General features: G+C 48.2%; 1 protein-coding gene and 1 long non-coding RNA gene across 3 annotated transcripts; one reads left to right on the top strand and one right to left on the bottom strand.

Annotated features, from left to right (window-relative positions):
* Positions 1-2045: 2045 nt before the first annotated feature.
* ACKR3 (atypical chemokine receptor 3) lies at positions 2046-8471 on the bottom strand. The gene is made up of 2 exons (XM_030018794.2): positions 8399-8471; positions 2046-4060 (listed from the first exon to the last, which is right to left on the bottom strand). The coding sequence occupies exon 2, from the start codon at positions 4030-4032 to the stop codon at positions 2938-2940; it is 1095 nt and encodes a 364-aa protein (XP_029874654.1). The 5' UTR covers positions 4033-4060; positions 8399-8471; the 3' UTR covers positions 2046-2937.
* Positions 8472-8652: 181 nt separating this feature from the next.
* LOC115343383 lies at positions 8653-14698 on the top strand. Of its 2 annotated transcripts, none has more exons than XR_003924102.2 (3): positions 8653-8736; positions 9298-9409; positions 13526-14697. It is a non-coding gene; the product is annotated as an uncharacterized LOC115343383 (long non-coding RNA). The 2 variants fall into 2 exon arrangements; XR_003924103.1 differs by having other exon boundaries at positions 8664-8736; positions 9279-9409; positions 13526-14698.
* Positions 14699-26054: the final 11356 nt, after the last annotated feature.

The raw sequence follows: 26054 nt of genomic DNA, 5'->3' as shown, positions 1-26054 counted from the left end.
GTATTGAGTCACACAAAGCCACGAGGAAAGCCTCCTAGAACATACACATATGTTTTTTCCTATTATGCTTCTGCCAGAGTTTGTTTTTCGAGATTTTTCTGCACAAAAACAAGTCCTAATGAGAAATATGCAACGACAACAAACTCTATCCTTCTGTCCCTCTGCACTGTTTTGCCCTCCACCAATGTCCCACCACCTGCCCACTACCACCCTTCTCAGAGTCACAGCCACCTCGGGGCTGCCCACCTCCACGCACGTAGTGCCAATCCCTGGAGCGGACCTCGTGCACCCTTTCCCAAGCCCCAGTGCTGCCTCCCAGCTCCACCTGTCTTTTCAGGGGCCAAGGAGACAAGGTGGGTGCTCAGACCCAGGCCTTCCCATCCGAGGAGCTGGAAAGGACCCACACATGCAATGCTACAGCTGTTGACAGCAAGGGTCACGGTCCCGACCTTTACCTGCTCTCTCAGTCTGACCCTGCTTTTGGAAGAGGCATCATCCCACCACAACTGACCTCCCCAAGGAAGAGGTCTGGAGACTTTATTGGTCTGGTCTAGGCACCAGGTCTGCAGGACCTCCCCGACACTTAGCACCACTCGGGATTATCTCCAGGGCTGACGCCGCGCTGCGAGTACCAAACTGCAGAGAGGGGAAAAAAAAAAAAACCCAAAAAAAAACCAAACCAAACTTGTGAGCTTCTGCCAACTGAAACCTCCAAACCAGCTACAGCATCGGATGAAAACAACATACTGCCCAAGATGGAACCTGAACTGAAATAGTTACGCTGCTGTAAACTAAGCAACACCCTGCAGGCACATGGAGTGGGATGCCAGAGCCGTACCCAGCACCTTTCGCAAGGACACACAGCCGCACCCATGGATGCTGAGGCATGGGAAGCAATGCCCAGCTAAGTCAGGAAAATTTATTTCTCAATAGTAACACACCACCTCCAATTCTAACTATCAGCATGAGGGAGCACTTCCCTTACAGTTCAGCAGTACCTTAAGAAAGGCTTAGGGGAAGCTCAAAATACCCATCTCTTATTAGAAGCATCAGCACAAAAGGCTATACTTATGTAGCAATGTTGTGAGTTATGCTGGCAGCCCTCCTCTGCAAGTGGCTCCTCCATTTGGGTACAGACCGGTGGTTTTTTTAGAAACACCAAGTACAAGGAGGGGACAGTAGACTTTGCAGTGCTGGCAAACATGTATTTTTATAGGATCACCTTTGAGGAGGCAGTTATGCTAACACGTAGAAAGAGACAGAATACAGTCATGACAAAATTGTTTGGCCGTTGGGATCTCAGAGGGATGAGGGCATGCTTTAATAGGCATTTAAGCATAGCCTTCACAGCAAAGCAGTTAGCACTGTGCTGGAGTTGCAAAACATGCAAACCAGCAACAGCAAGTCAGCGATGCCTAAGAGATATCATTGATTTATCGTTAGTTACCTTGTCCTGAGACGAAGACGACCACGATTCAAGTGCTTTGCTGGCTTAAAGATCTACTTCATACATCCTGCAGTGGCTGAATCTTGCCCCACGCTTTGACAATATGGCATTGCAAATTCAATGCAAACCATGACAAAGAGAAGAAGAGATAAAAAGGGATTTAATGCTGTCAGGACTGCCAACGCCCAAATTCCATCACAAGCAAAAACCATAGAGAACTGAACCTAGATTAGTCCAAATATCCACTCTATCTGCATACTTCCATATTTTCCTTCCACATGTTTATTTCTAAGCTACAAACACAGCCTTTCATCACTCCCAATAGCTTTCACCTTATAAATCCATCAGCTTTACCTTCCTGAACAGCACAGCCTTCCACAAACCCACTCCTCCCACCCCTTCCCCTCTCACCACACACCAGTGCTGTCTCATATTCCTCCATTCAATGGTTTCTGCCCACCGTCAACAAACGTCAGGAAAACACAGACTGACCTGTTTGCTCCTGCACCAAACAAAGGAGAGAAGGTGGCTTTGGGATTTCTTCTTTTCTGGCTTTTTATTTTCTGAGGAGGAGGAGGATAGCAAGTCAAACCACTGGTAGGCATAGCTTTTTTATTTTTCTCCAGATCTTTATTTTACAAAAATAACTTACAAATAGAGACAACTCTTCAGAAGTAAGATCATTCACTCTGTGCATAAGGATACAGCTTTGTGAAGTACAGGTGTAGGAGTTAACAACTCTTACAATACTGTTGATTTTAACATGATGGTAACTGTATTACACTACATACATTTCATGCTCCAGACATGTGGGTATGACCACCACATAAAGCTACGGTCAGTACAGTGTGCCAGCCAGGGAGGATGCACCTAAGAGATCATCTCCATTCTGCTATTTATCGGCATCCTCTTACCCACGATAGTTGAAACCAAATGGCAATCTAACACTCGGACTACAGCACTCTGGATACACTCATCAGCAATATACTTCAAATACATGATAAAAATATATTTAACTTTCAAATACAATTGTATAAGGTACACCAAGAGCCAGAAAATAAAGTCTTGAGCTTTTAAATACAACACACTATATATATAACATATATAAGGAAACAAGAGGGAATCTACACGTGGAAGAAAAAGCTTATCCTGGAAATGCATGTTATCTATGGTACTCAATGGCTTTGCCTGCTAGAAAGTCATTTCCATTTGCATAGCGTTGTTAAGAAGTCCAGACCGGGCTAGGAGAAGATCAAATAAAACACACCAACAAAAGGCTTGATTTTGGTAGCACTTCCATTTTGCACCTGATTCTACTCTTAAATTACAGTTTGCTATTTCTCTTTTGTAGGCTGGAATTCATGCCCCGTTCATAACAAGCACAGGGAAAGGGCGGGGGGTAACAAAAAAACAAACAAACAAAAAAAACCCCCACAACACACAAAAAACAAAGGTCAGAGAGTCAAGGAGGTTTCTTTATGGGGTTGCAGTCATTTGGCATTCTGCTCCAGCGCAGAGTATTCTGCTTCCGACACTCTGGAAGCATCAATAAGTTTAGTGAGACCAGTTTTGGCAGAGTACTTGAAAATAAAGGCTTTCATGAGCTCATATCTGTAGTTGCGGTTAATGAAGCTGTACAGGATGGGGTTGACGCAGCAATGGACTAGAGAAAAACACTGAGTGATGTGAAGAGTAGCATATAAGAAGTTCTCCATCTGACAACTGAAAGGTATGAAATGAAGGCTATAGAAGATGTCAAGAAGGACAGCTACATGGTAGGGTAGCCAGCAGACAAGAAACACGACAACATAGGAGAAAATTATCTTCCCATTGCTCTTCCTCTCTTGGTCACTGGAGGTGGAGATGGTCTTCGCAAGGAGGAAATAAAAGACAGCAATGATGGGAAAAGGAATAAGAAAGCCCAGCACGACGGAGATGAGCTCCATTCCAATCAACCACTCTTTGAAGCTCTCCTCTGGATAGACAGGACGGCAATAGGTTTCGTTGTTGGAAGAGACCGTCTTGAGATAATAGGTGTCTGGGAGAGATGCGGAGAAGGCAAGAAGCCACACTAAGATGCAGATGCAGCGGCGGATTATCTTCTTCTTACGATTGCTGGAATTGGTGAAATAGGCAACTGAGAGGTAGCGGTCCACACTCATGCAAGCCAGGAAGAAGATGCTGCTGTACAAGTTGATAGAAAATATAAGGTGAGTTATCTTGCACGTGATTTCTCCCATGTGCCACTGGTTATGCTGGACGAGGGAGACGACCCACACCGGAAGGGTGATGACGACGCACAGATCAGCGATGGCCAAATTAAATATGTAGAGATGGGTTTCGTAACCAGTCATTTTGGCTTGGAGGTTGACCCAAACCACAACCGAGTTGGCCACCAGCCCTATGACAAAGATGAAAATGTAGAAGAAGGACAGGGTGTATAGCAGGGCGCTTTTGTTGAGCGTGCCAGGGCATGTTGTCGCATCAACCGTGATGCAGTCACCGTTGTTGCACGTCCAGTTGATCTCCGTCAAGTTGGCCGTTTCCAGAAAATCGAGAATGGAAGTCAAGTCAAGTGCACTCATGTTTGCTCACTTTGGAGTTCCGAGTGACCTACAGGCAAAATAGGATCAAAAAAAGACCCGAGTTAGAGATATTTCTGCTGCCATCTTTGTACCACAAAGCACACGCAGGACACACTGGTTTAGTAATTTCCTACTCTTGTAAGGCACTTTCCATTAAAGAGATCCGTGGAGTAAAACAACCAAAACAAGAAACATAACAAAACTCATCTGGTCAACAAAAGAGGAACAGCACTAGCTTTTTGTCTCTGTGTGTGATTTTTTTTTTTTTTTCTCTTGCAGCTCACATCTGACATCATCAGGTTGGCTATCGTCCCCGGGTGTGAAATCCACAAAGTACACCATGGCCAAATAAATGTCAGGCAACTAAATCTGTCTTCTCCAGCATAAATGATGATACTATCACTTTCAGCAGGGGAATCTTTAAGCCATTTTATCTGCACTCCCTCAAGTGTAGTAGAATTGATCTGGCTGATACACGGTACCGTAAAACATTTACCACAAGCTCTGGTCAGCATCTCGTCAAGCCCAGCTCCAGCTGCATTAAGCAGAAATGGGGAACTAAGGGGCTTTGTACCCTCATCCAATTTTAAATTTAAATCCTGCTCTGTCCTCCCCCCTTCCCTTGAATTCTATTTTACAAAGCATCCCCTGCGTTTAACAATTATCACGTAGGTTTGAGAAAAGAAAAAAAAAGTCGGAGCTTGACCGCTGAGTAGATCTGCTGGGCTTAAGTTTTCTTTTTAGGAGAGCACTTTGATTTACAAAACATTCCCCCATCACAGCTGGCTCCACAACAACTGCTGCCTCCCCACCCTTTTGCTTTTCTACATCTACTTTTCTTGCCTCTTCAGCGCCTTCTTCCATCGGCAGGCAGTGGACAAAGCAAGGGGCTCCTCGTTAACTTCCTCGCCAGCAGAAAGAAGGGCCCCAGCAGACCCACATGGCTTACACAAAATCTGAAGCCGGGCTGCTAATTACCGTTGTGCTTCTGGGGCAGTGTAAAAATGCTGCCTCCCCTGCTGGGACCCTCCCACCCCACAGGGCCAACAGTACCACCCACGGCAGCAGCCGGCTGCCTTGGCCCATGACTACCACACTTCAGCCAAGCATGTTTTGGAGCCCCATGTCCACAGGCTCAGGCTTGGGACATGCCAAAATAAAGACGGAGAGGTGGGTTTCCAAGGGATGGACGCCATCTCGTTCCCCCATAGCTTCACTTAAGCCAGAGCAACGGGTCAGCCAGCCCACCCGTAATCCCCACCATGGACACTTCTAGCATCCTGAAAGGTGGCCACCTTGTTCTTTCCCACACTCCCAGCCCTAGCAGTGAGAGGTAGCCCCTGATGCTGCCCCAGCCCTGGGGGCAACACCAGCATGAACGAGCGGCTGGCGAGAGCAACGGGGGGAAACTACTCCCACAGCCACCTCGATCTCTGAACATCCTCGAGCCCACCACAGGACCTCTTGGTGGGGCTTAATGGGAGCATGGAGGGGACAGTGAGCAGGGAAGAGCTCAGACACGCTCGCTCCCACCTGAGCATCCTCTCCTCACCCCTGCTCCCTGAAAAGGGACATTGGTTGACACAGCACCTCTCGCTCCTCCATCTGCATAATTGGCTCTTCCCAAACCTCCCACCCTCCCCACCTGCTGGGGATACAGGCTACGGAAGAGAAGGGAGATAAGGGGGGAGATTACCAGGGAGGACTCAAGGCACTATTGTCCCAGTGGAGGGGAAGCTGGTGGCACTAACAATGAGGAGGGCCGTGCACACATCCAGAGGAGATCAAATCTCTCCACAAACAGGGCCCAAATTGGCCCTGCGAGGAGATCTAGCCTATCACTTCAAACCTATGCAGGGTTCCAGGCTTTCATCCTGCTGTACTGCTGAAAGACAGAGCTGAGATTCAAACCAAATTAAGCATGGATTTTGCTAAAATGGTGGCTAAAGAGGGAACCGAGACAGTGGCAGCTTTCTGTCCTGGGACAGATGATCCCCCATCTCCAGCTCAGGAAAGGAGAGGGTGATTTAACCCACGTCTATGCAGGGCAGAAGGGCTGATCCTGCCCCCCCCCAGAGACACAGGCCACCCTCAAGCTGCCTGTACTACCAGGTTGGTGCAGGCAGCAGGGATGTGCGCTGCCCAGGCACAGCTTCCCAGGATGCTCACTTCAGTCCAGGGCTGCAAGTGGGAGAGAGGGATGGGTCCTCCTGCTAGACCTCATCCAGGGTCCCACCACAAACATTTTTCAAGGCCTCTCAAGCATGGGGAGAAGCAGCATGATCCTCACGTCTCTGTATCTCAAAATCCCACAGCAACTAAAGCAAAATCCCTAAAAGCCAGAAAACTCCCAGCCCCATAGCACAGGCCACCATCTCCTGCTGGTATTTGTGGACAGCAAGGCAAGCAGAGCAGAAAGAACACCAGGCTACCCCCATAACACCCCACAGAAGTAGCACAGGTGGGCCTGGGCATCTTCTGGGAAGGCACATGGTCCAACAAGGGGAGTGGGCTCCTTCCACAACTCAAGACCCCAGCTCAAGCCAACCTCCAGGGTGGGGCTGTGAACACCCACCATCAAGCCTCCAGCACTTCCCCTAACAGGGAAGAAACTCAGACCTGGCTGCACAGCGTCAGATCACCAATGCCGACAGAGAGGCAGCAACAGGGCAGCAGAAAGCCCTCGAAGCTGGGGTTCACACCAATGCTGGGGACAACATGGCCACCAGCCTAGGACAGCAGCTAGGAGAGGGCTCATAGCCTCACTCACAGCTGCCCTGGGGATCTTATTGAACACAAATGATGCTCAGCCCGAATCTCAGCCTGCTTCCACTCCAAGAGCAGGTCTGCTGCATGCACGTGCATCCATCTGTCCAGGGCCGCCCGCATGCCTGTGTGCTTTCGCATCCCCAGCGCAGTAATAAAAATCTGAAACTGATACGGCCTCCCAGGCTCAAAGCTCTGCTGAGAAAGATGGCTATATTCAGAGATTACAGCTTTATGAGGCCAGGCTCTCTATAGTCTGGGATTAGCTGCTGTAACCCGAGCTCTGATTCCCACCCAGATTAGCTGGGAGGTGTGGGGGGAACCCACCAGACAAACTCAATAAAGCCACACTGTGCTCCTAAAAAAATACTTTAGCGCTCTCTGCAGACAGCACAATATCCTAAAAACTTGTGAAGGGAGCTGGAACCGCATTTTGTGTCCACTGCACTGCAAAGCTCTTGCAGGCCATCACCCCTTCACCCACCAGGCACGCGTGCTGTGGCCAGTCCCTGCTAGTTCACTAGAGTTATGGCATGAAGGAAAGGAGATGCACCTGAAATCCTGCTCCAGACAGCCAGAGTTGCCCCTGGAGCCGACGCAGCCTGCAGGACTGCACCCTCCCCATCCCACCTCCTGCCCAGGACCCGTTGCAGGCTGTGAAAAAGTAAACAGGCACAAGCAGCCCTGCCTAGGAGGGCAGCCTAGCACCGCGTGCCAGCGTTCAAGCCCTCAACACTTTGGGGAACTTCTCAGCACCCCCTCTGCCACCCAGAGCATCTTGCAGCCCGGTCCTGCCTGCACTCAGGCCTGCCTCTGAGCAGCTCAGGGATGCGGGCAAACTGGGCTTTGCCCTTCCCGAGCGGAGAAGGAAATGAGCTATGCCAGGAAAAGCCAGGACAGCTAGTCGGGTTGTCACCTACACACCTTCACTCCTCCCGTGTCAAAGGACCAGCCTGGTTCTCCAGCATGGGGAAGCGGGCAGCACGGCCCCTTCCAGGCCGTTTTGGCCACCGCAGGAGAACACCCACACCCTCAAGGGGCTTTGCACAACTGAGCCCGGCACATTTAAATTCTCTTCTGCAGTTCTGAGTTGAAAAAGAGTAATAATAATACTTGGGGAAACAAGTGTCCCATGCAGCTCCGGATCACACCTAGGCACGCAGGGGAAAGCAGCGCCCAGAAGCGAGCGGTGCTCGGTGCCAGCGATGGGATGCTGCAGTGGCCCCAAGCAGGTGACTCCAAAGTCTCGGACCCTCCCCACACACCACCAACCTCCGTCCCCCACGGCGGTTGCGCCAGCCCGCTAACCCGGCCACGGGAAAGCCAGGCGGGGTGCGAGAAGAGGATCTCCCCCGTCCCGTCCCCCCAAAATGAGATCCCGAGAAGGGGTGGGATGCAGCCGAGGGAGGCCGCGGGGCGACGGAGAGCGCGGGCCGAGGGAGCTCGGCTGCGGCGGCCACGCTGCTCCAGCCTCCCGCGGCTGTCACCCTGCACGGGCCGGGGGTACACGGACACCCGCGGCGCCCACCACCTCCCCCGCCCCCGCCGCGCAGCCCCTCCAAACCCGGCCGGGTTGAGGCTCCGCTTCCCCCGCCCTTACCTCCCGCGGCCTGGGCGCCGAGCGCTGCCGGAACGACTGAGCACTGCCTGCCGCCGCCGCCGCCGCCGCCGCCGCCGCCGCCGCCGCCGCCGCCCGCCGCCGCGCCGCCGCCGCGCCGCCGCCGCGCCGCCGCCGCCGCCGCCGCCGCCGCCGCCGCCGCCGCCGCCGCCTTATATCCGCGGCGGGGGACCGCCTCTCGGGGGCGGCCCCGGCCGCGCCGCCCGCCCCGGACCCGCCCGGCCCGGCCCCCGCGGGGGGGAGCTTCGGGGGCGGCCGGCGGCGGCCCGGGGCGGGGAGCGGGGAAGGGGCGCCTCGCTGCACCCCGGGAGGGGGAAGGGGTGAGCATGCGGGCGTGGGGGTCGTTTGGCGTCTCCGTTAAGGGTAACGGGAGGGGGGGGGGGGGTGTAGGGAGCGTCAGGCACCCGCTGGTTGGAGAGAGGGGAAAGGGGACTGACACCCGGACAGGAAGAAAAAAGAGAAAAGGGGGTGGGGGGAAGGGGGGAGGGAGAGAAAAAGGGGGGGGAGGGAGAGAAAAAGGGGGGGGGGGGAGAAAAAAGGGGGGGGAGGAAAAAAGGGCAGGGGAGAGAGAAAAAGGGGGGAGAGAAAAAGGGGGGGGGAGAGAAAAAGGGGGGGGAGAGAAAAAGGGGGGGGAGAGAAAAAGGGGGGGAGAGAAAAAGGGGGGGAAGGGAGGAAACAAGGGCATAAAATGGGGGGAAGAGGAGGGAAGGGGGGAGAAAGAGGGGGAAGAGGGAGGGGAAAGGCAGGGAAAACGGGGGGGAAGGGGGGAAGAGAAAAATGAAAAAAGAGAAAACAGGAAAAAAGAAGAGGACAAAGAATTAAAACAAAAGCAGGTTTCTAGTTGTTTTCTGTTTTGATTTAGTTTTTCCCCCCGCCACTAGAAAATACTGAGAAGACAAGGCGAGGGGAGGCAGCAGATTCTCACCTCTACTCCCTCACCCGGAGCAAGAAAAATTAACACCAAGGGAAAGTGACAGGAAGCCAGAAAACCCGGTAACTAAAACTGAAAATCCACTCCTTCGCACTCCTCCTCAGCACAGGAAAGGCAGGTGATTAAAACGGCCGTGGAGAAGAAGGGGGTCAGCCTTTCTGTCCGTCCCAGGGAGGATGCTAGGATTAGATGATAATCTAGCTGCCAACACAACAGCCCCACGATACAACTTGCTGAAGCCTGACAACGGTGCTGACAGCTCCAAGGGATCTGACGCACGTACCAGGCTGCTCCGAAAACACCAGATAACCCAGAGCAGGGGCTTGGCTCCCCCCTGCCCAAACCCTGCTGCTGAAGCACATGCCAACAGGTGCAGCTCCGAGAGCCTAAACCACCTCGTCCTTAACTGAGCCACTGTCCAGCCAGGGAAAACGGGTTAGCTAATGCATTTTAACCAGCACTTTTTGGAAGATACAGGGTGTTTTAGCACTTGCAACCTGAGGGCTTCAACACCTCCAGAAAGCACATATTTTGTTTCCCCAAAGATGCTTAATCCTATTGCCACAGGCAATTAAAAGCTTGCATTAAAACCTGCTGGCAAAAGCATGCTTAAAAAGAGAACACGTTTTCCCATGAAAGCGCCTAGCACAAGTTCTCGAGCTTAAAGCAAGTCAGGGATGCAGCAAAACAAGATATTCTATTCTATGGCAGAAGGGACCCATTTTAAAAGAGTGAGGGTGTGGGTTAAAAGGACTCCTAGCTGCCAGCAGGGCAGTCTTAATTCTGAGGAAAAAAAAAAAAAAAGAGATTTCTATAACTGTGCTCCATTTCTCAGCCCACAATGCCTTAATTCTGCCCCCATCAAGGAGCAGAGTCAAATGCATCAAGTTTACACCCCTGCAAGTGAAGGCACAGTTAGCTTCAGCTTTTCTGCCAGCAAAGAGAAGATTAAGCTGCAGATGTTACACCTCCTGCAGCTCCAAGCACGCGCTGAAGCTTGCCGGGTGCTCACCCCATGCTGCCTCCCAGTTCAGCCCCACACACCCCCAGAGACCTCTAACATCTCCTAGCTGACCCCACACTGGGGTGTCCTGGGGAGCACGTGGCAAAGAAATGTGCTGGAGAAAGGCCCAACCCGTTGGGCGTTTGGTGGTACCTCTGTCCCCACCGAGATCTGGGTTGCCACCAGCTCAAAGTGCCACCCTGCAGCAAGACCACAAGAGGCCACCAAGCAGACCACCCCATCCACCACCATGCTCACAACACTGCTAGGTGTTTAGGTGCCAGGGAAGGAGGAGAACAGAGGGATGAGTCTCTTGCCATCCCATGGATGGAGAGGGTGAGATGTAAGGTACCTTGTCTCCCTCCCTGACCCCAACTCTCCCTGGATGAGGTCCTCCAAACGTCACAGCTGTCGGTGAGCAAAGCGTTTCAGCATCCACTTAAATTCTGAGTGCTCGCCCAAGTCCATGGATGTTGGTGGGATTGAAGCATGATGAGTTCAGACAACGACAGGAGTAGGTTTAAAAATAAGCATGTACTGGAGCACTTGGCTAAATCGGGCTCTGAAAATCCTGGGGAAAAAAAAAAAAAAAAATAAAGGCACTCTAGCAGAACTCCAGGGTCACTTAGCCAAAAAAGCAAGCGGAGTGGTTTTTCCTTACTTGGTGTGCCAGAAAATAACATCAAGTAGAACAATCTCTTCCACAGCTCTCCAAAAATACTGGCCAGCATCTGCAACTGCAAAGCTGCTGGCTGTCCAGGAGTCGCAGGCAACCTCCCCTCTCCTGCATTTGCCGAGAGCAGAGCCCTTGCTGCCCTTTCCAGGTTCCTCCCTCCAGCTATCTTTTTACAGTGAGCACGTTCCTCACGCAGGAGAGACGGAGCCCATTCCCTTTCCGTTATGAAAGCCAGATTTTGCTCAGCGTTCAGGGATGAAATGCTTGGGCGGTAAGCAAAACAACACGGTCTTGAAAAAAAAAAACCCGGACGCTATGAAACCGCCTCCCTAAAACACAGCAAGCAGAGCTGGGGAAAAGCTGGGCACCCCAGATAAGATCAGCAGAAGGTTGAGATGCTACCTGCTTGCCATGATTAGTTGGTATCTGCTGCCAGTCCAAACAGGTGTCCCAAGAGATGTGATCTCAGATAGTCCAGTGACCAGAAACTCCTTGCAGATGCAGCTATCCAGGCAAGGTGATCTATAGCTCATTGAAAATTAGTTGTCTCTGGATATTTAGGAAAGCGGGAAAGCAAAGCTCCACAGCTCTTCACCCTGCTATGGAGGAGTCTATGGCACATGCCAGAGAGGGAACGGTCACCTTCACAGGGCAGCGGATTCACCTCGCTGGGTTTTTCTTGGGGTCCTTCCACGACGAGCCTCTGCTTTCCCCAGACCATGGGGGGCCCTGCGTGAGGTTGAGGCCCCACTGTGCTCAGCGCTGCAGATAAACACACCTAAGGGTGAGCTCTGACCCGTGGAGATAGGTACAGCAACAGGGGCAGGCACAGGGTGTTGGGCAAAATGCGGCACTGAAAGCCAGATTATTATTTTAACTGCTTATCCAATTGTTTTGCATTTATATTTTGTTTAACTGCTTGAACTACAGCAATACATTATTTCTTTCTCCAAAAGCACAAGTTTTTACTAACGTGGTGGGGAGAGAAAAATCAGGAATTTCTCACAGTCCCTGCAGCCTCTCCCTGCTGGCACTGGGGATGTGGGCTGAAAGCATCCTCATTTTCTCTTAGGGCTTCCCTTTCCAACTGGGAGGCAGATGGAAGCTAACACCCAATCCTGCCTACTCAAGTCAACAGAGAAATTAAAAAAAAAAAAAAAAAAAAAAGGCAAGTTGGCAGCTTTAAGTGCTAGAAAGATTTTTTTGGGGTGAGAGAGAAAGCGAGTAAGGCAAAGTGCATATATGTGTTGGGTGGGGGAGCATTTCAATAGCACAGCAAATATCAAAAAAAGAGAAAGGAAAACATTTCTCCATTGCACAAGAGAGGATCTGTGCGCAGCAAGAGTGATGCAGGAGCAGCATCACCAAGCGGGTGTCCAAAAGCAGCAGCCTCACAAGCAGGCGGAGAACAACACGCTGGCCAGGAGTGCAAACACCCACATCGAGACGATAAAGCTAGGGAGAGCCCTGGAGGAAATCAGGCTGTGATCCATGAAGTGTACAAAGGTAAAAAAGAGCTTCCTGCAGTCCTGGGAGCCAGCGCCAGCGGGCTGCTGGATGAAAATGCAGCACTCATTTCCTCCCTCTACCAAGACAGCTAGTTCTCTGTCCTCTCCCGGTCACGTTCCTCACTGCATCATTTGGATGATAGATGGAGGAACAAGCCACCGGACTAACAAAAGGAATAAACAGATGACTACTTCAGGAGTCACCTCTGAAATCACAGGCAGAAAGGAAACAAGCAGCGAATTTCCAGCAGGCAGCGACTGCGGTACTGCCCAGCTTCACTTCCCCTACCAACAGAAAACAATCAAGTCATTTAACACCAAGCCATGCCTAAAGCAGCATCAGCAGCCACCAGCAGCCCTCAGGAAAGCCACAGGGCTGGTCTCCGGTCCAGCTCTGTCCTGTCCAGTTTGGAAGAGATGCAAGATGAGGAAACCAAGGGGAAGAGAGCAGGGAGAAGTATCCTCCCTGCTGCTGCACTGCAGAAAGGCACTACTCATGCTTGCAGCAACATGAGAAAGGCACTCGTACTCATAGGCAGCTCCAATATCCTCCTCTGCGGAAGGATGAAGCAAGCCAGAGGCGCCCCGAAGTGAAGGAGCTGCCATAGCTCAGGAGGGTGGGAAAGCCGACACAAGGGGCACAGCAGCAATGCTGGGTGGGATGCTCAGCACACCCTGGGATGCTGTGCTCATGTTCGCAAACACATGATGTTACCCTATTTTACAGCTAGGGAAACCATGGCAGAAAGAAGTTGACCTCTTAAAACTGGAGAGCAAAGGAACAGATGTACAGGCAGGGGCTGCCAGGGCAACCACAACCCATCCTAGGGCAAGGCTCCTGCTTCCCCCAGCCTAGCACTAAACCAAGCAATAAAAGAGAAATCACAGTGCAGGACTTCCCTTTGTCCTCCATACCACCCACCCATTAGGTAAAGGTTCATGAGAATTTTTCCTCTTTTTTTTTTTTTTTTTTTTTTTTTTTTTCCCCCAGAAAGCCCCTCGTGGGCTGGTTTCCATCTATGCTGTATCTCCAAAGATGCATTTTCAGCTTCACCACCACAACAATAAGGACCAAATTTAAGAGGAAGATTTTAGAGCACCAAAGCTGAGCTCCTTGGGATGTCACAGGCCTCCAGCATCCACTGTTTGAAGCACCACACGCTGAAAGCCTTGTGACAACCTGCGGTAGAGATATGCGTTTTCCAGGCAGACTATCCAGCCCGGCAATGCTGCCGTCAGCATTCACCTCTTGACAAGTGATGGTGAACAGTGCTGATTCAGAGAGACAAATGCAAAGCACGCAGCACTTCACGTGGGTCTCGATCAACTGGGCCACCCAGGATTTTAACCGTTCTTTGCCTTTTTCCACCAAAGACGCAGCAGGAGCGAAGTTAACACTCCCATCCAGCCACCCAGCAGCACGCTTTCTGTCAGTCCTAGCGGGAATTGCAGTCATCATTCCCAGTGAGCTTCCCAAAAGCCAAGCACCGTGGCATGCATCCCAGCAGGATCCACCAAGGAAAGGGCTGGCAGAGCAATCAATTTACCATTTTCAAGGCGATGAGAGCTTTTAGGAGAAATCAATTGGTGGTTAATTAGGAATATTACCCATGTAGCTAATAGTTATTGATGATAGCTCTCTCCTTCACAGTTCATTTCCATCTTACCCTTCCTCTAAATAAAGGTGTTACCTATGGATGTTATTTGCGGCTTCATAATCTGCTGTCATAGGCATTATTGCCATTTATTTGAGAGCATGCCAAAGAGTGACCATGAGGAAGATAAAATAGGACCCTGAGCCAGAAATCCTGCCTGGAGCAGCTAAGCAGCCAGCAGTGAAGATTTTTCAGAAGCACTGATTTTTATATAAACACCATTCATAAACTTCTCTCCGCACAGCGCTGTCTCAAATTAGCAAGGTGACATTAATGCGTCGGGGGTAGGTTTTGACAGAAGCCATGCTACAGGAAGCTGGACTCTAACTTTGCATCAGCAGCAAGGGTTACAAGTGGCACGCCAGGGACAGAGAGGGAAGAAAGGAGTTTAAATTAGGATGATGGGATTCCCTTCCCACCTTCACTTGCTTCCATGGGAAAGAGTCCTGCTAGGTGTAAAACAACTAAATACTACATGCTGGTATGAAATAAAAAATTCATTAAATCATAAATCTTTTGGAAAGGGGATCTACTGGGGAGATTATATTCACTTTTCATGGACATATTAATTCAACGGTGGCATATCATATTGTTCTCTGCGGGGGAAAAAGACATATTGTTTTAAAGTATGATATTTAGAGCAGTCCTTTAGGAAGGAAAGCAAATATAATCTTGGCAAGGAAAACTGACTGCATGAGCACTGAGTAAGGGACATTAAAAGCAGGGCCCAAGTCCCAGCTGCCGAAAGTCTGCATAGCTTGACTGCAGTTGCTGGAGCTAAGCCCATGCATGGGAGCCGAGAATGAAGGTCACTTCCATTTAGCCGCGACTCCTTGAAAACATTAAGTAAATGAACACAAAGGGTAATTTTTTACTGGGCCCATTGTGAACAGTCACTGTTTGCCTGCTAGCAAACACCAATAGCAGGTGAGAACACAAAAACATTACAGCTGCATTCAGTTTGATGTTTGTTGGTTAGGAACTATCTGGCCATCTCCTTTTGGATTGCTTCTGGCTCAGCAGTAGAAATTGCCGAGCTATCCTGGCTCTCAGTCCAGCCAGACACTCAGGATTTGGGTAGAACTGGACAGCCACCTGCAAAACACGGGCTCACCAAAGCCCTCCTTTGGCTGCTGCCCAGTCTAGACTCCCTACGTGCCTGGTCTCTGTTCTACAGGAGTGTCCAGTCCTACGGTGGCACTGCAGCAGATGGACACCTATCTCCTGCCTAAATTGCAATCAGACCCAGGCCAATAAACACCTCCCTCCCCTCAGGGACCACATCTGACAGACGTTTGAGGAGCACCCTGCACACAGCCAGCCGCAGCATATGGACAAGGTCTCCTTGCAACAGGCAGCTTCCACAAAATGCTGGGGTGGGACTGGTCTCACGGCCCCCCTTCACAGCTACAGTCACACTCCACCTTTGGCTTCCCTCCTCTCTCCTGACCTCACAAATCTTGTATTCCTTTGAAATGGGAGCATCCCTCTCCCCTTTCTCCATCCATACCTTTAGCATGGTGGTCAGTGCAGCCCCATGGGTGATGTAGGTTCAATCTCCTCCGGCTTGGTTCCAGGCATGGAGGACACTGGGATGGGACTCCTGCCCTCTGTGCACGTTCTCCAGACACTCATCCCATGCACAAGTCCCCGACAAGCCCCGCTGTCTCCTGGAGCATATCCTCCCTCATGAGTAGGCTGTGGATCACAGACAAAAACACATGCAGACTCGAGCTCAGCTCGACTTCACACAGCACCATAAGCACAATCCCAATCATCCCACGCAGTGTTGTTCTGCCATATGGCTGCTCTCACAATAGCTGCGGGAAGGACTTCAGCAAACATACAAGTTACTATACAGCAACTGTTCATGACCATATACTTCCTCTGTGATAACTTGCCATCCAAAGTAGCTTATTCCAGAGGAACAAAGGGAGAAGAAAGCTTACTGCACAAGGTAACAGTGACCGCTGAGCAGCTCTTGCACTGTAATACAATTCAGGCCAGTTTGACCACGTTGCAGTCTTAACCAGCTCAGGCACAGATAACTCAACTTGGCCCATCAGAAAAGACAAGATCTGCTTATCACCTGAATTGCATAGGACACTCTGCACAAGAGAGCACACACATGCAAACTCCTGCTGGACTTCGCTTTTTTCTCCTTCCTTTTGCTAATCCAGCTACCTCACCTAAAGCCTTCCTATCCATCCCAATGAGGTGTGAAATTTGAAGCATCATTGCTCCCACCGACAAAAGTGCACACAGGACTGTTCCTAGGTAATTAAATGACTAGATAAAATAAAAAAGGCCTGATAAAACATTAACCATGAACAGTCAAAATGACAAAGTCAGCACACACTAACCACAAGACTCTTAATACAACATTAATTCAGTTGTATGTTATTTATGTATTTGCCCTAAGTGTATTCAACTACCTGCTCGAGATGAAAAACACTAATAAGGCTGTATTTTTTTCCATATCTGGGCCAGGTTCCCACTTGGGACAAGCAGTTTATACCAGCCAAACACTTGGACCATTTTAGTTTCTGTAGAAACCCTTATTGCTGGGGTCCTTAATATTGGCTTTAGGTGCAAGGCACATTGGTGGCAGCTCATGGCCCAATGCCGTAGGAAGCCAGAGAAGTCTTAGACTACTCAAATTATCCAGTCTGAGCACAAGAAGAAGGCAGCCTGTGCTTTAGCTTCTGTCCAGAGCTCCTGGAAAGTTAATCCTATCCGATTACACTACTTTTTTTTCCATAGAAGAAATAAACAGTCTTTTGTACTAAACATAAGGCTGCCTTCTTTTGAAGGAAGATTTATCATCCAGGATAAATTCATGAGTTCATTCCATTTTTGTCCCAAGTCTTCAAAGCAGTGTTTTTACTTTGTGATGCAATATCAGTGGGTTCTGCCTCTGTAGCAGGCAGTCCCCAAAAGAAATCCCACTTTTCCAACAACAACAACAAACAAAAAAAAAAAAGAAAGAGAGAGAGCGTGCGCATGAATGCAGATCATCTCATCAGTTGCTTAAAGCCTGCACACCACATTCCACGCACGCATGTTAGAGCCGTGCAAACACATACGTAAGGAGCTAGGACCAGCTTCCCTTCAGACCACAAACACCAGGAGAGCAATGGGGCTTTGAGCAGCCTGGTCTAGTGGAAGGGGTCCCTGCCCATGGTAGGGAGGTTGGAACTAGATGATCTTTAAGGCCCCTTCCAACCCAAACCATTCTATGATTCTATGGTATGACATTGTTCAATGAAGAGAATTGACTGGTGGATGACAAAATCTGCTGTGAGTTGCCCCAGGAGAGGACCCAGCTCTGAAATAAGAAGGATGGCTCCGTTGCCTTCCCCACGCCAACAGGGACTCTGTTGTACTGAGCTGAAACCTTGAACTCATTACAACGTCACTCTGTCTTTGGATCCGATATCCTGTGGGGGAATCTTCTGGGAATGTATTTTGGTTCAGACTTGGGTCAAGGAGAGTTGACTTGACCTGAAAATAAATCCAGGCGATCTCAAGCTGAAGAGCTATTGACTACTGTTTGCAATACAATAAAGCGAGGAGATCAAACTCGGCTGAAACCCAGGGTTAACATAAATCCAAGGAGAAAGGGGAACAAGAAAATTCATTCACCACCATGACAAAGGGGACATTTTTTGCATTGGCAGAATTCAGAGCAGGGACTGAAAGCGCTTCCCAGGCAGCATTTTCAGTGTCCCATATGGTAAGTGTGTGCTGTTTAGCTGTGCTGGTATCTTCAACAGACTGGCAGTAAGATAAGAGGTACACGAATGTACACGTGTGTGAAAAAGGTTTTGTGGGGGTTTTTTTTTTTTTTTTTTTTCTTTTTTAACATCACTAGATGGAGTTTCTCTGCTTGCACACAGGGCAGCTTTTGTGAGAGGTATTTTATATGGATCCCCGAGGAAAGATCTCAGCGGACGGGCTCTGAGCACTATTGTGTGCACGTGTGTGTAATAACTCTCAGCAACTTTCGGTTTACCGTCCAGGAGAAACGCTGGTTGTACTTGCTGCAGCTCCAACACGAAATCCTGCTCCTGGCTCATGCTAATATGTTTGTTGGATAAAACAGTTTTTCAACCAGCTGATACTTCCCAGGTCTGTACTGCAGGGAGCCTAAGAGACACTCCCTACCCATGCTGCAATATATTCTCAGAAAAAAGTAGAAAATCCCCCCCGACTCTCCTCCTTCCCAGACCGCAGATCCAGAAGCAGCAGTTTGACTCACCACCCCTTTGCCCAGACCCATAACACATACCTAGCCAATAAATTTTCCAGCTTCTCAACGTGGCTGGAGCTGCTCATTGTCCAGCAAATGCTCAGGAGGATCCTCTGTCCACCCAGCAGTCAAACCACAGTAATTTGGTAATTTTACCAAAGTTAAAACTTTAAGATCGCAAAGCTGTCCTACAAGGATCTAACACATGCACCCCCAGAACAAGCTGTGGATAACAACAAGATATAGTGATCCTTGGACTCACCTTTTAATGTGCCTGGTAAGCATCCTCAGAGCTATCCTCACCTCAAGCTTGCATGTGTTTCCAAGCTAGAACAACTGGTTCATCTGAGGACAAATATTAAAAGTAGTTTAGTCCTTCTGCCAGCATTCATTATCCACCCCATTTTGCAATAAGGATCTGGTCAAATCCCTCTAGTCTTTCCACTATTCCCTTCTCCCAAGCATGCAAAGGGACAGACACCTTCTGCGCTTTGCCAGGGAAGAAGTGGAGCAGCTCAGCTCATTGCAGCAGAGAGGTACATGGGGCTGTGCCCAGGAGCCCTGGCAACATGGACAGGGCAGGACCTTCACTGAGACACATCAACCCAGACAAGACTGACCAGGGTAGCTGCTTTCAGGAGATGAAGGCAGTCTCTGTGGTAAGACACGAGCACCACATTCCCCATTTGAGTGCAACTATTTCTAAACACAGCCCAAGGAAAGCTGCATATTTATTTTTTTATTTCACTAAACCTCATTTTATTAACCAACTTATGCTCTAATGTAGATGATCCCCTTCTTTATAGAATAAATTATCCTTCTTCCCATCTCCCACTGATTGCACGATTCTTGGTCAGACTGTATAATGTTTGATCTAAGAACGTATAAACTCCACTAAACAAAGCTGCAATAGAAAGTTAAATAACAAGTCAAGACTCCAACCTCTCCAGGGAAAAAAAAAGGTGAGTTTGACAAAGTAACATGCTGAGAGAGCCTGGGAATCTTCCAGATGAAATAAAGTATTTTAAGAGGGAGTCAATATTCAAAATCAGCATTTCACATCTGCACCCTTTAAAACTGCCATGAACCTCACCCGACTCAAGTGAAATCTTCGCAAACTGGGATTTCTTTTACCACCGTGTGAAAATTAACACTTTCAATTGCAATTAGCAGTACCACAGCCCTGTTCACGCTTTTGCTCCAAAAACAAGTCATACATGAATATTCACAGCCAACCAATGCCATCTAACAGGAACTTTCTAGTAAAGACCTTCCCAGAACATGTCTCTCCTCCAGATCAGGAATGAGATAAGAAAGGCACAGATCAGTCTCCCTACAGTGGCTTTATGGGTAGGTGCCCAACCACTGGTCATCTCGGGGAGCTCTGGGACAATCATTTCTCATCTAACCTGCAGTGCAGTGGGGATTGCTCTCCTGAAGACAGGTCTACGGTTTATACATGTGGAAGCGCAAGTATTTTTTTAATTGAAACATCTTTTCTTCACAAAAAATATCCATCATCACTGTAGCTCTGCTTCTCAACCTCTGTCTTCCCTGAGACACACATTTGCAGGACCAACTTAACCCTCCTTTCTAAAAGTCAGTTCCACGTAGAAGAGCAAAAACATGTGGAAAACCAATCCTGGAGATTTTCCACTCCTCAGCAGAGGTCACAGTGAGGAACAGACCTGCACTGTCTTTTACCCATTACCTGTCTCTTCTCTGCTTAGGTATCAAGTGCATTGGAGTCAAAGTATCTGAGCCCTTTCTGCACAGCGTGGCAGCTAGCACCAATAAAACTAATTGGAAGAGGGGGAGAATTATTGATTTTAATATCATAAGCTTGATGGAGAGGGAGCTAAGTGGTTCTTCTAATGCGGCAAACAGTCTTCTACTTAAAGCTGTGGTCATTTCAACTCCATCTCTACTGACTGGTGCAATTAAGCCTGAAGCAGGACAAGAAATGCAAGGAAGGGAAGTCACTAAGGAGAAGGGGGTGGAAAAAACCCCAGTACTACCTCACAGATAGTCGCATTTCAAAGCACACAGAGAAACCCCTAGCAAAGCAGTGAAAGACAAGCATTCCCTCTTAAAAACATAAAAAGTTATGAGCTCAGTTACAAGCCTTCCCAGTGCACACTGACACACTACCAACCAGACCTGGACCAGAGACTCTGCCTAGAGCTTCAAAAATGCAAGTAAAATATCATCCCTCAGTGGTGTTCTATCCCCAAGCCAGTCTGAAGTCATCCACAGAATCTGATGGGTGGTGATACATATGATTTACTGGAGAGCCAAAGAGGCCACCCCGCTCCGCCCTTTGCAGGCAGGATCCTCTCCTCCTTCTGCAGGACCTTTCACTTCCAGGGTCTGCTCCATCACCTTTCAGCTGCACTGAGTTTGCAAGGCAGGAAAAAAAAAAAAAGTAATTGTTTTCCAAGCATGATATTACTGGCACATGTCAAAGAGGAAAAGCAGATTCCCTGAGGCTCCTTTCCACTCTAAATAGCCAAAAAGTTGTTCTCCACCAGAATAGCTTTCAACTGAAAGGCCAGAAAGAAATTTGGAGCTGATCTCAAGTCTATCAGCATAAACGGTGGAGCCCTTGCTGTCCTCAAGGAAGCCAGGAGAGTGGAAAGCAAAAAACTACACTCCTCTGAGTTTAAAATATTTACTTAAAACTGGACGCCAGGAAAGTGAACAAAAAATAATGTTTGAAAGGAGAGGGTGGCTATTTAAGGGCTGGAAAGAAAGATTGTATTTACAGGGTCATGGGATAAATTTAACATGTCTCATCTAAAACAAATTGAGACCTGATTAGGCACCCAAAATGAAACAAACACCTAAGCCGTTTATTAATTCCTCCTTGAGGTATTAGAGGAGATTAGGTTGTAAAAGCAAGATGCAGATAGCTCTGGAAAATGCCTTCTCACTTTGCAGAGAATTTTATAAGGACAAATCAGGTACTAAAGTTCTCGTCAACAGCTGTTTTGCTTGGCTGTCTTAAAAAGCAAACAAATAAACAAAAAACCCAACAACGCCTTGTGTTGCCTAATGGAAACTTCAGGCTAGTCCTGGAAAATTCCCTGGCCCACCAATAGAGCTGGTGGAGAGCTTTCCAACAGGCGGGCTTTGGATATTAAAAAAAAAAAACAAAAAACAAACCCCACACCAAACAAACACAAAAAACCCCCACTGAACTTTTCATGTTGGGTTTCATGGAAATATTTCAGTTTTCCAGCAGGAAAAAAAAAAATTGAAAGAACGACATCTTAATTTTCAGGCAAGGTTAAGTCATCATTTGGTCTAGATCAACTGCTACTCTCCACCCTTTGTGGGTGAAGCTTTCTGCTGGAGCTGCGTTAACATGATTCATCCAACTCTCTCCCAGGAGAGACATTGCTTCATTGGCGTCCCTCCTGTATCTTGAGAAACACAGTCCGTCCAGAGAACGGAGGCAGCTGCTCCAAGTGGATTACTTTTTTCTTGCACAGGCCCATCATGTTTCATGCACAAAACAGGAGAAGTTAATCATGTTCTTGACACAAAAAAGAAAAGATACATTTGTTTTTTAAGCTAGGCTGCAATAATGAGAGTTAAGATGCTGATGTCAACCACAGCAGTGTAATCAGCACACACCCACAACTGGCTCCAGAAGCAAGGGAGGGTTATTTATGAATTATTACATGAAGCCAGGAGACAGAGCTGCAAACAGCAGGATTGCCACCAGGCCAGCTGCAATTTCTGCCGGTTGGTCTAAATCCTCTGGATCCCCGAACAAGCTATTAATGGCCAGATGGATGAAAGCAGGGTCAAAAGGCACTTCCAATAGGTCTGCAAGATCTTCACCGAGCAGTTAATTGTTCAAGGCAAGAGGCCCACACATCAACAATGATTGGTCTTGCAAAACAGACATTACAGACGCTTTTGGGGCTTTCCTCGTTTTTCAGGGCAGGCATTTTCTTTTATTCTTCCAAGATTTATCCATGAATTATTAGCAGAGACGGGTGTTTGGTTAGCAGGACAGCCAGCCACGGTGGGGCAAACATCTACAGCCCATGACCAGTCGCTTCAGAACTACTTCTTGTGTGAGTGAGGACATGCTGGGAGGTCATAAGCAAAACGAGAATGAATTTAGGGCAGTCACTAGGACTCATAATTGGTCTCGCAAGCATGCACAGTATGTTCACACAGAGCAAAAGGTACTGCTAACTGCATTTGTGCTGTAACTATCAGTAACGCTTTGTGATTGCCCAGGAGTTCAGGGCAGGTCAACATGCCACGAACAATTCCTTTGCTACAGAGATCAATGCTCTGCCCTGACTGGTATTTACTTTATGCTGCAAGTGATACAACCACTACTGGCTCTGCATCAGCTAATATAAGCAGACGTGGGGTACACTGATGATATCTCAACCCTTCAAGGTTTGTTTTGTGAAAGGACCACCATGCCCTGCCTTACCTACCAGAATTTCCTGGCATTTGGTAAGCACGCCAGTAGAAGCATTTAGCTAGAAACCTCAAAATCAAGCCAGAAAGAAAGACTATTTCTCTATGTTTACCTTACTGAACAGCAATCTCTTGGCCTTCCCACTCAAGAAAAACATACCCTTGTAAGATTTCAACCAGCATTTACACGCCCATAACAAATCCACACAGATTAACATAGAAGTTTAACAGGGGAATGCAGCCAGATTAAGTGGCTATGAGTGTTTTCGAGGTCATTATGGTTAAATGCTACATAATACAGATGATAAGGAGCACTGGGAAAGCAAAGTGGCAGTTTAGAGAAACAATTGAAGACAAAAAAGCACATCTGATGCTCTCATTCAAAGCCTCAGATGGTCAATATCTTGGGGAGCTGTTACACAGGGCTGCTGAGCTTCAAGGCTTTTGCACAGCAAAGTCCCTTCAGGTGCCTGTCATTTTAGAAGTCAACAGAGCACTCTTCCAGCAAATTTCATGCTGGGCTTCTCTCAAATAAATATAAAACAAAGCCATTTATTTACTCTCAAAAATTATCTGGGATGACATAAGCCTGCCCTCACGAGCAAGAGACAACTGAGGCTTTTCATTCCTTGCATGTATCTGGTCATTGAGGTCTTCTCTGAGTGACACTTGAAACTTCGCACTTTGGGACAGTTGCTTTTGACATCCTTTAGGACCTGATGCTACCAGCTCAACATGAAACAGCCCATCAAGTACTTAATCTGAAAGCAGGTAAAACAACACTACTAAGAGTCAAAACATGTCTCTGCTGAAGATAACACAAGTTATGTTTGTCCAAGCCATCCAAGGTTAGACCTGGAAAAACACACTCTTATCACCAACTGTAAAGCTGTATAATTTTAAAATACAACTGATTGCACCCATAGAGAATGACACTCCTTGAGAAAAGGAATTGCTCACTGAGCCTTGCACGGTAAAACCTGAGCTGCTCTTTTCTTCTGCAGCTGAGAGTCCCACCAGCAGCAGTTGTACTTGGCAAAGACAGTCCTCTCCACAAAGCCCTCTGCTTCTCGGAGGAGCAGCAGGGCCATTGAATCTTTCACCTGTACCTCATCACCAGGACACATATTAGCACAAATTGGGGAATGTAAGCACTGATGCTAATCGGTCTTAGCAGTTTGGCTCGCACCTGCCTAGATTTTTACCAGGTCAGGAAAGCAGGTAACTTCAGAGCATGAGCCACAACACAGCAAGGACAGGTTCCAGTGGGGACCCCTGGAAGAGGATCCAGGAAGCAAAATTACCACTTTTATAACCTTTTCAGGAGCTTCAGTGGCACACACTTGCCACACAAGTTCAGGAAAATGTTAGACTTATTTCTATCTTCCTTTTCTCCTTCCTGCAAATGATTCCAGGGTTTTCATGTGAGCCTGGTCCATGTCAGTGCCATCTTTAAGGACCCTCATTCCTGGGTATTTAGAATGTTTTATTGCACAGCTGAAAAACATGAGAAGAAATAAATTACGAAGCATCTTGAGTGATCATGCACTCCCATGAGGCACTTAAGATACTTATAGGAATAATTTACAATCGCATTATAAAATCCCTTGTCCTTTAAAATGATGCTGATGCTGCAGAAAAATATAAATCAATACTGCAGAGAGCTTTCAAAACTGCTGTTACTTAGGGTTTATGAGCAGGCTATGATGTCCAAGTTAAACGTGGGGGTTGCATGCCTACAAACCAGCTATGTTCTTCCCTTTTGTGGACTTTCGGCTGTCAAATCAAATGCAGAAATAGCTTCAAAAAGGGTTCAGAAGATGTAGGCGCACCCTAAGAACCTGAGAAATTGTGCCTGCTCTTACAGACACAAAGCCACCTGAACTACTGAGGAGAAGGAAAGCTTTAACGCATGGAGAGTTACAGGCTTTTGGTGACACGGAGCTATTGGCAGCTGCCCAACTCATTATGTCCAGCCATCCTTTGAAGGCTATCGTTCTGTGAAACAGAAATCAACACCCCATGCACTGCTACAACCTGAGCCAGGGGGTCGTGACATTCTATCACCGGCAAAGCGAAAAAGGAAGGGATATGTCGGCAGCCCCAGGCACAGCCGCTTCCCCCTTGGTGTGGGATAACGCGCAGGTAGGAAGCAAAGTGTTGGCTGATCCTGCAATCCGGAGTGAGGGAGGGGAGCCAGTAACACAATACCTCCAGGCTGCTGCCGCAGATCTGAGTAGCATCAGGGAGCCTGGATTGCGGTCCCTCCAGGCTAGCACAAAGGCAGATGCTGCTTATGAGTATTTGCAATAGCCCTGCATGGCCAAGCTGACAACATCAGCCTGCTTTCAGACTGATGACTCTTACAAGCACTGCCTCTACTCAAAAACAGCTTAATACAAGAGCATTACAAGAATAACATGCACCTTTAAGTGAAGCATTTTAATATTGATCAACCTGAGGAATCTGTGTTAGCAATGGATGAAAAAAAAGCTTTAACCACATCCGACAGGATCACTGTTGTCCAAGTCTTTGGATCTCTTTGTTGCCCTATCAAGACACTACACCGACCCGCTGGGCTCGCACCCCTCAATGCCGGGGGCTGGCTCCAGCCGCTTTTCCTCACTGTCTAAGAAATTATCACAGGAGACTTCATGCAATTAGGCCTCAAAAATGGGGATGTCAGTCCTCCAGGGGAACTAAGCCTGCCTCATGAAAGCTACTTCAGCCTTTGCTTTTGCTGCACAAGATGGTTTTTTACCCTGAGGATTTATATCAAAGCAAGACACTAGTCAAGACATGGCAAGCCACTTTAGTTTTTACCTCTTTGTAGCTTGTCAAGGTGAATGTCAGTGGAAAAAAAAAAAAATCTCAGAGGTGACCAGGCACAGAGATGGCCATCTAAAGTTACATACCTCAGTACAAGAAAAATAAAAAACCCACCCCTATGTTTTTAGTGAAAGCAAACCTGGTCTCTCTCAGCAACAGGACTCCATTTAGAAATCGGCAACGGGAGTTTAATGAGCTGCACAAAGCCAGCCATCTCACACCTCGCCATTTCTCCCCACAGACTGAAAGCTCTCTCAGGATCCACCACCTTTTTACGACCTGGCTGAAAACAGCCCAGCCCAGGGATGCTGCACCTTTCAGTCACCATTTGCATT

The sequence above is a fragment of the Aquila chrysaetos genome, chromosome 6 (assembly GCF_900496995.4).
Source record: "Aquila chrysaetos chrysaetos chromosome 6, bAquChr1.4, whole genome shotgun sequence".
Classification (NCBI taxonomy): domain Eukaryota; kingdom Metazoa; phylum Chordata; class Aves; order Accipitriformes; family Accipitridae; genus Aquila; species Aquila chrysaetos.
Note: the sequence above shows the minus strand (reverse complement) of the source record. Positions and strands in the feature narration are given on the sequence as shown.

Bases quoted from the DNA above. Each gene is read 5' to 3' on its own strand.
- ACKR3 (XM_030018794.2), bottom strand. From the start codon at position 4,032: ATGAGTGCACTTGACTTGACTTCCATTCTCGATTTTCTGGAAACGGCC.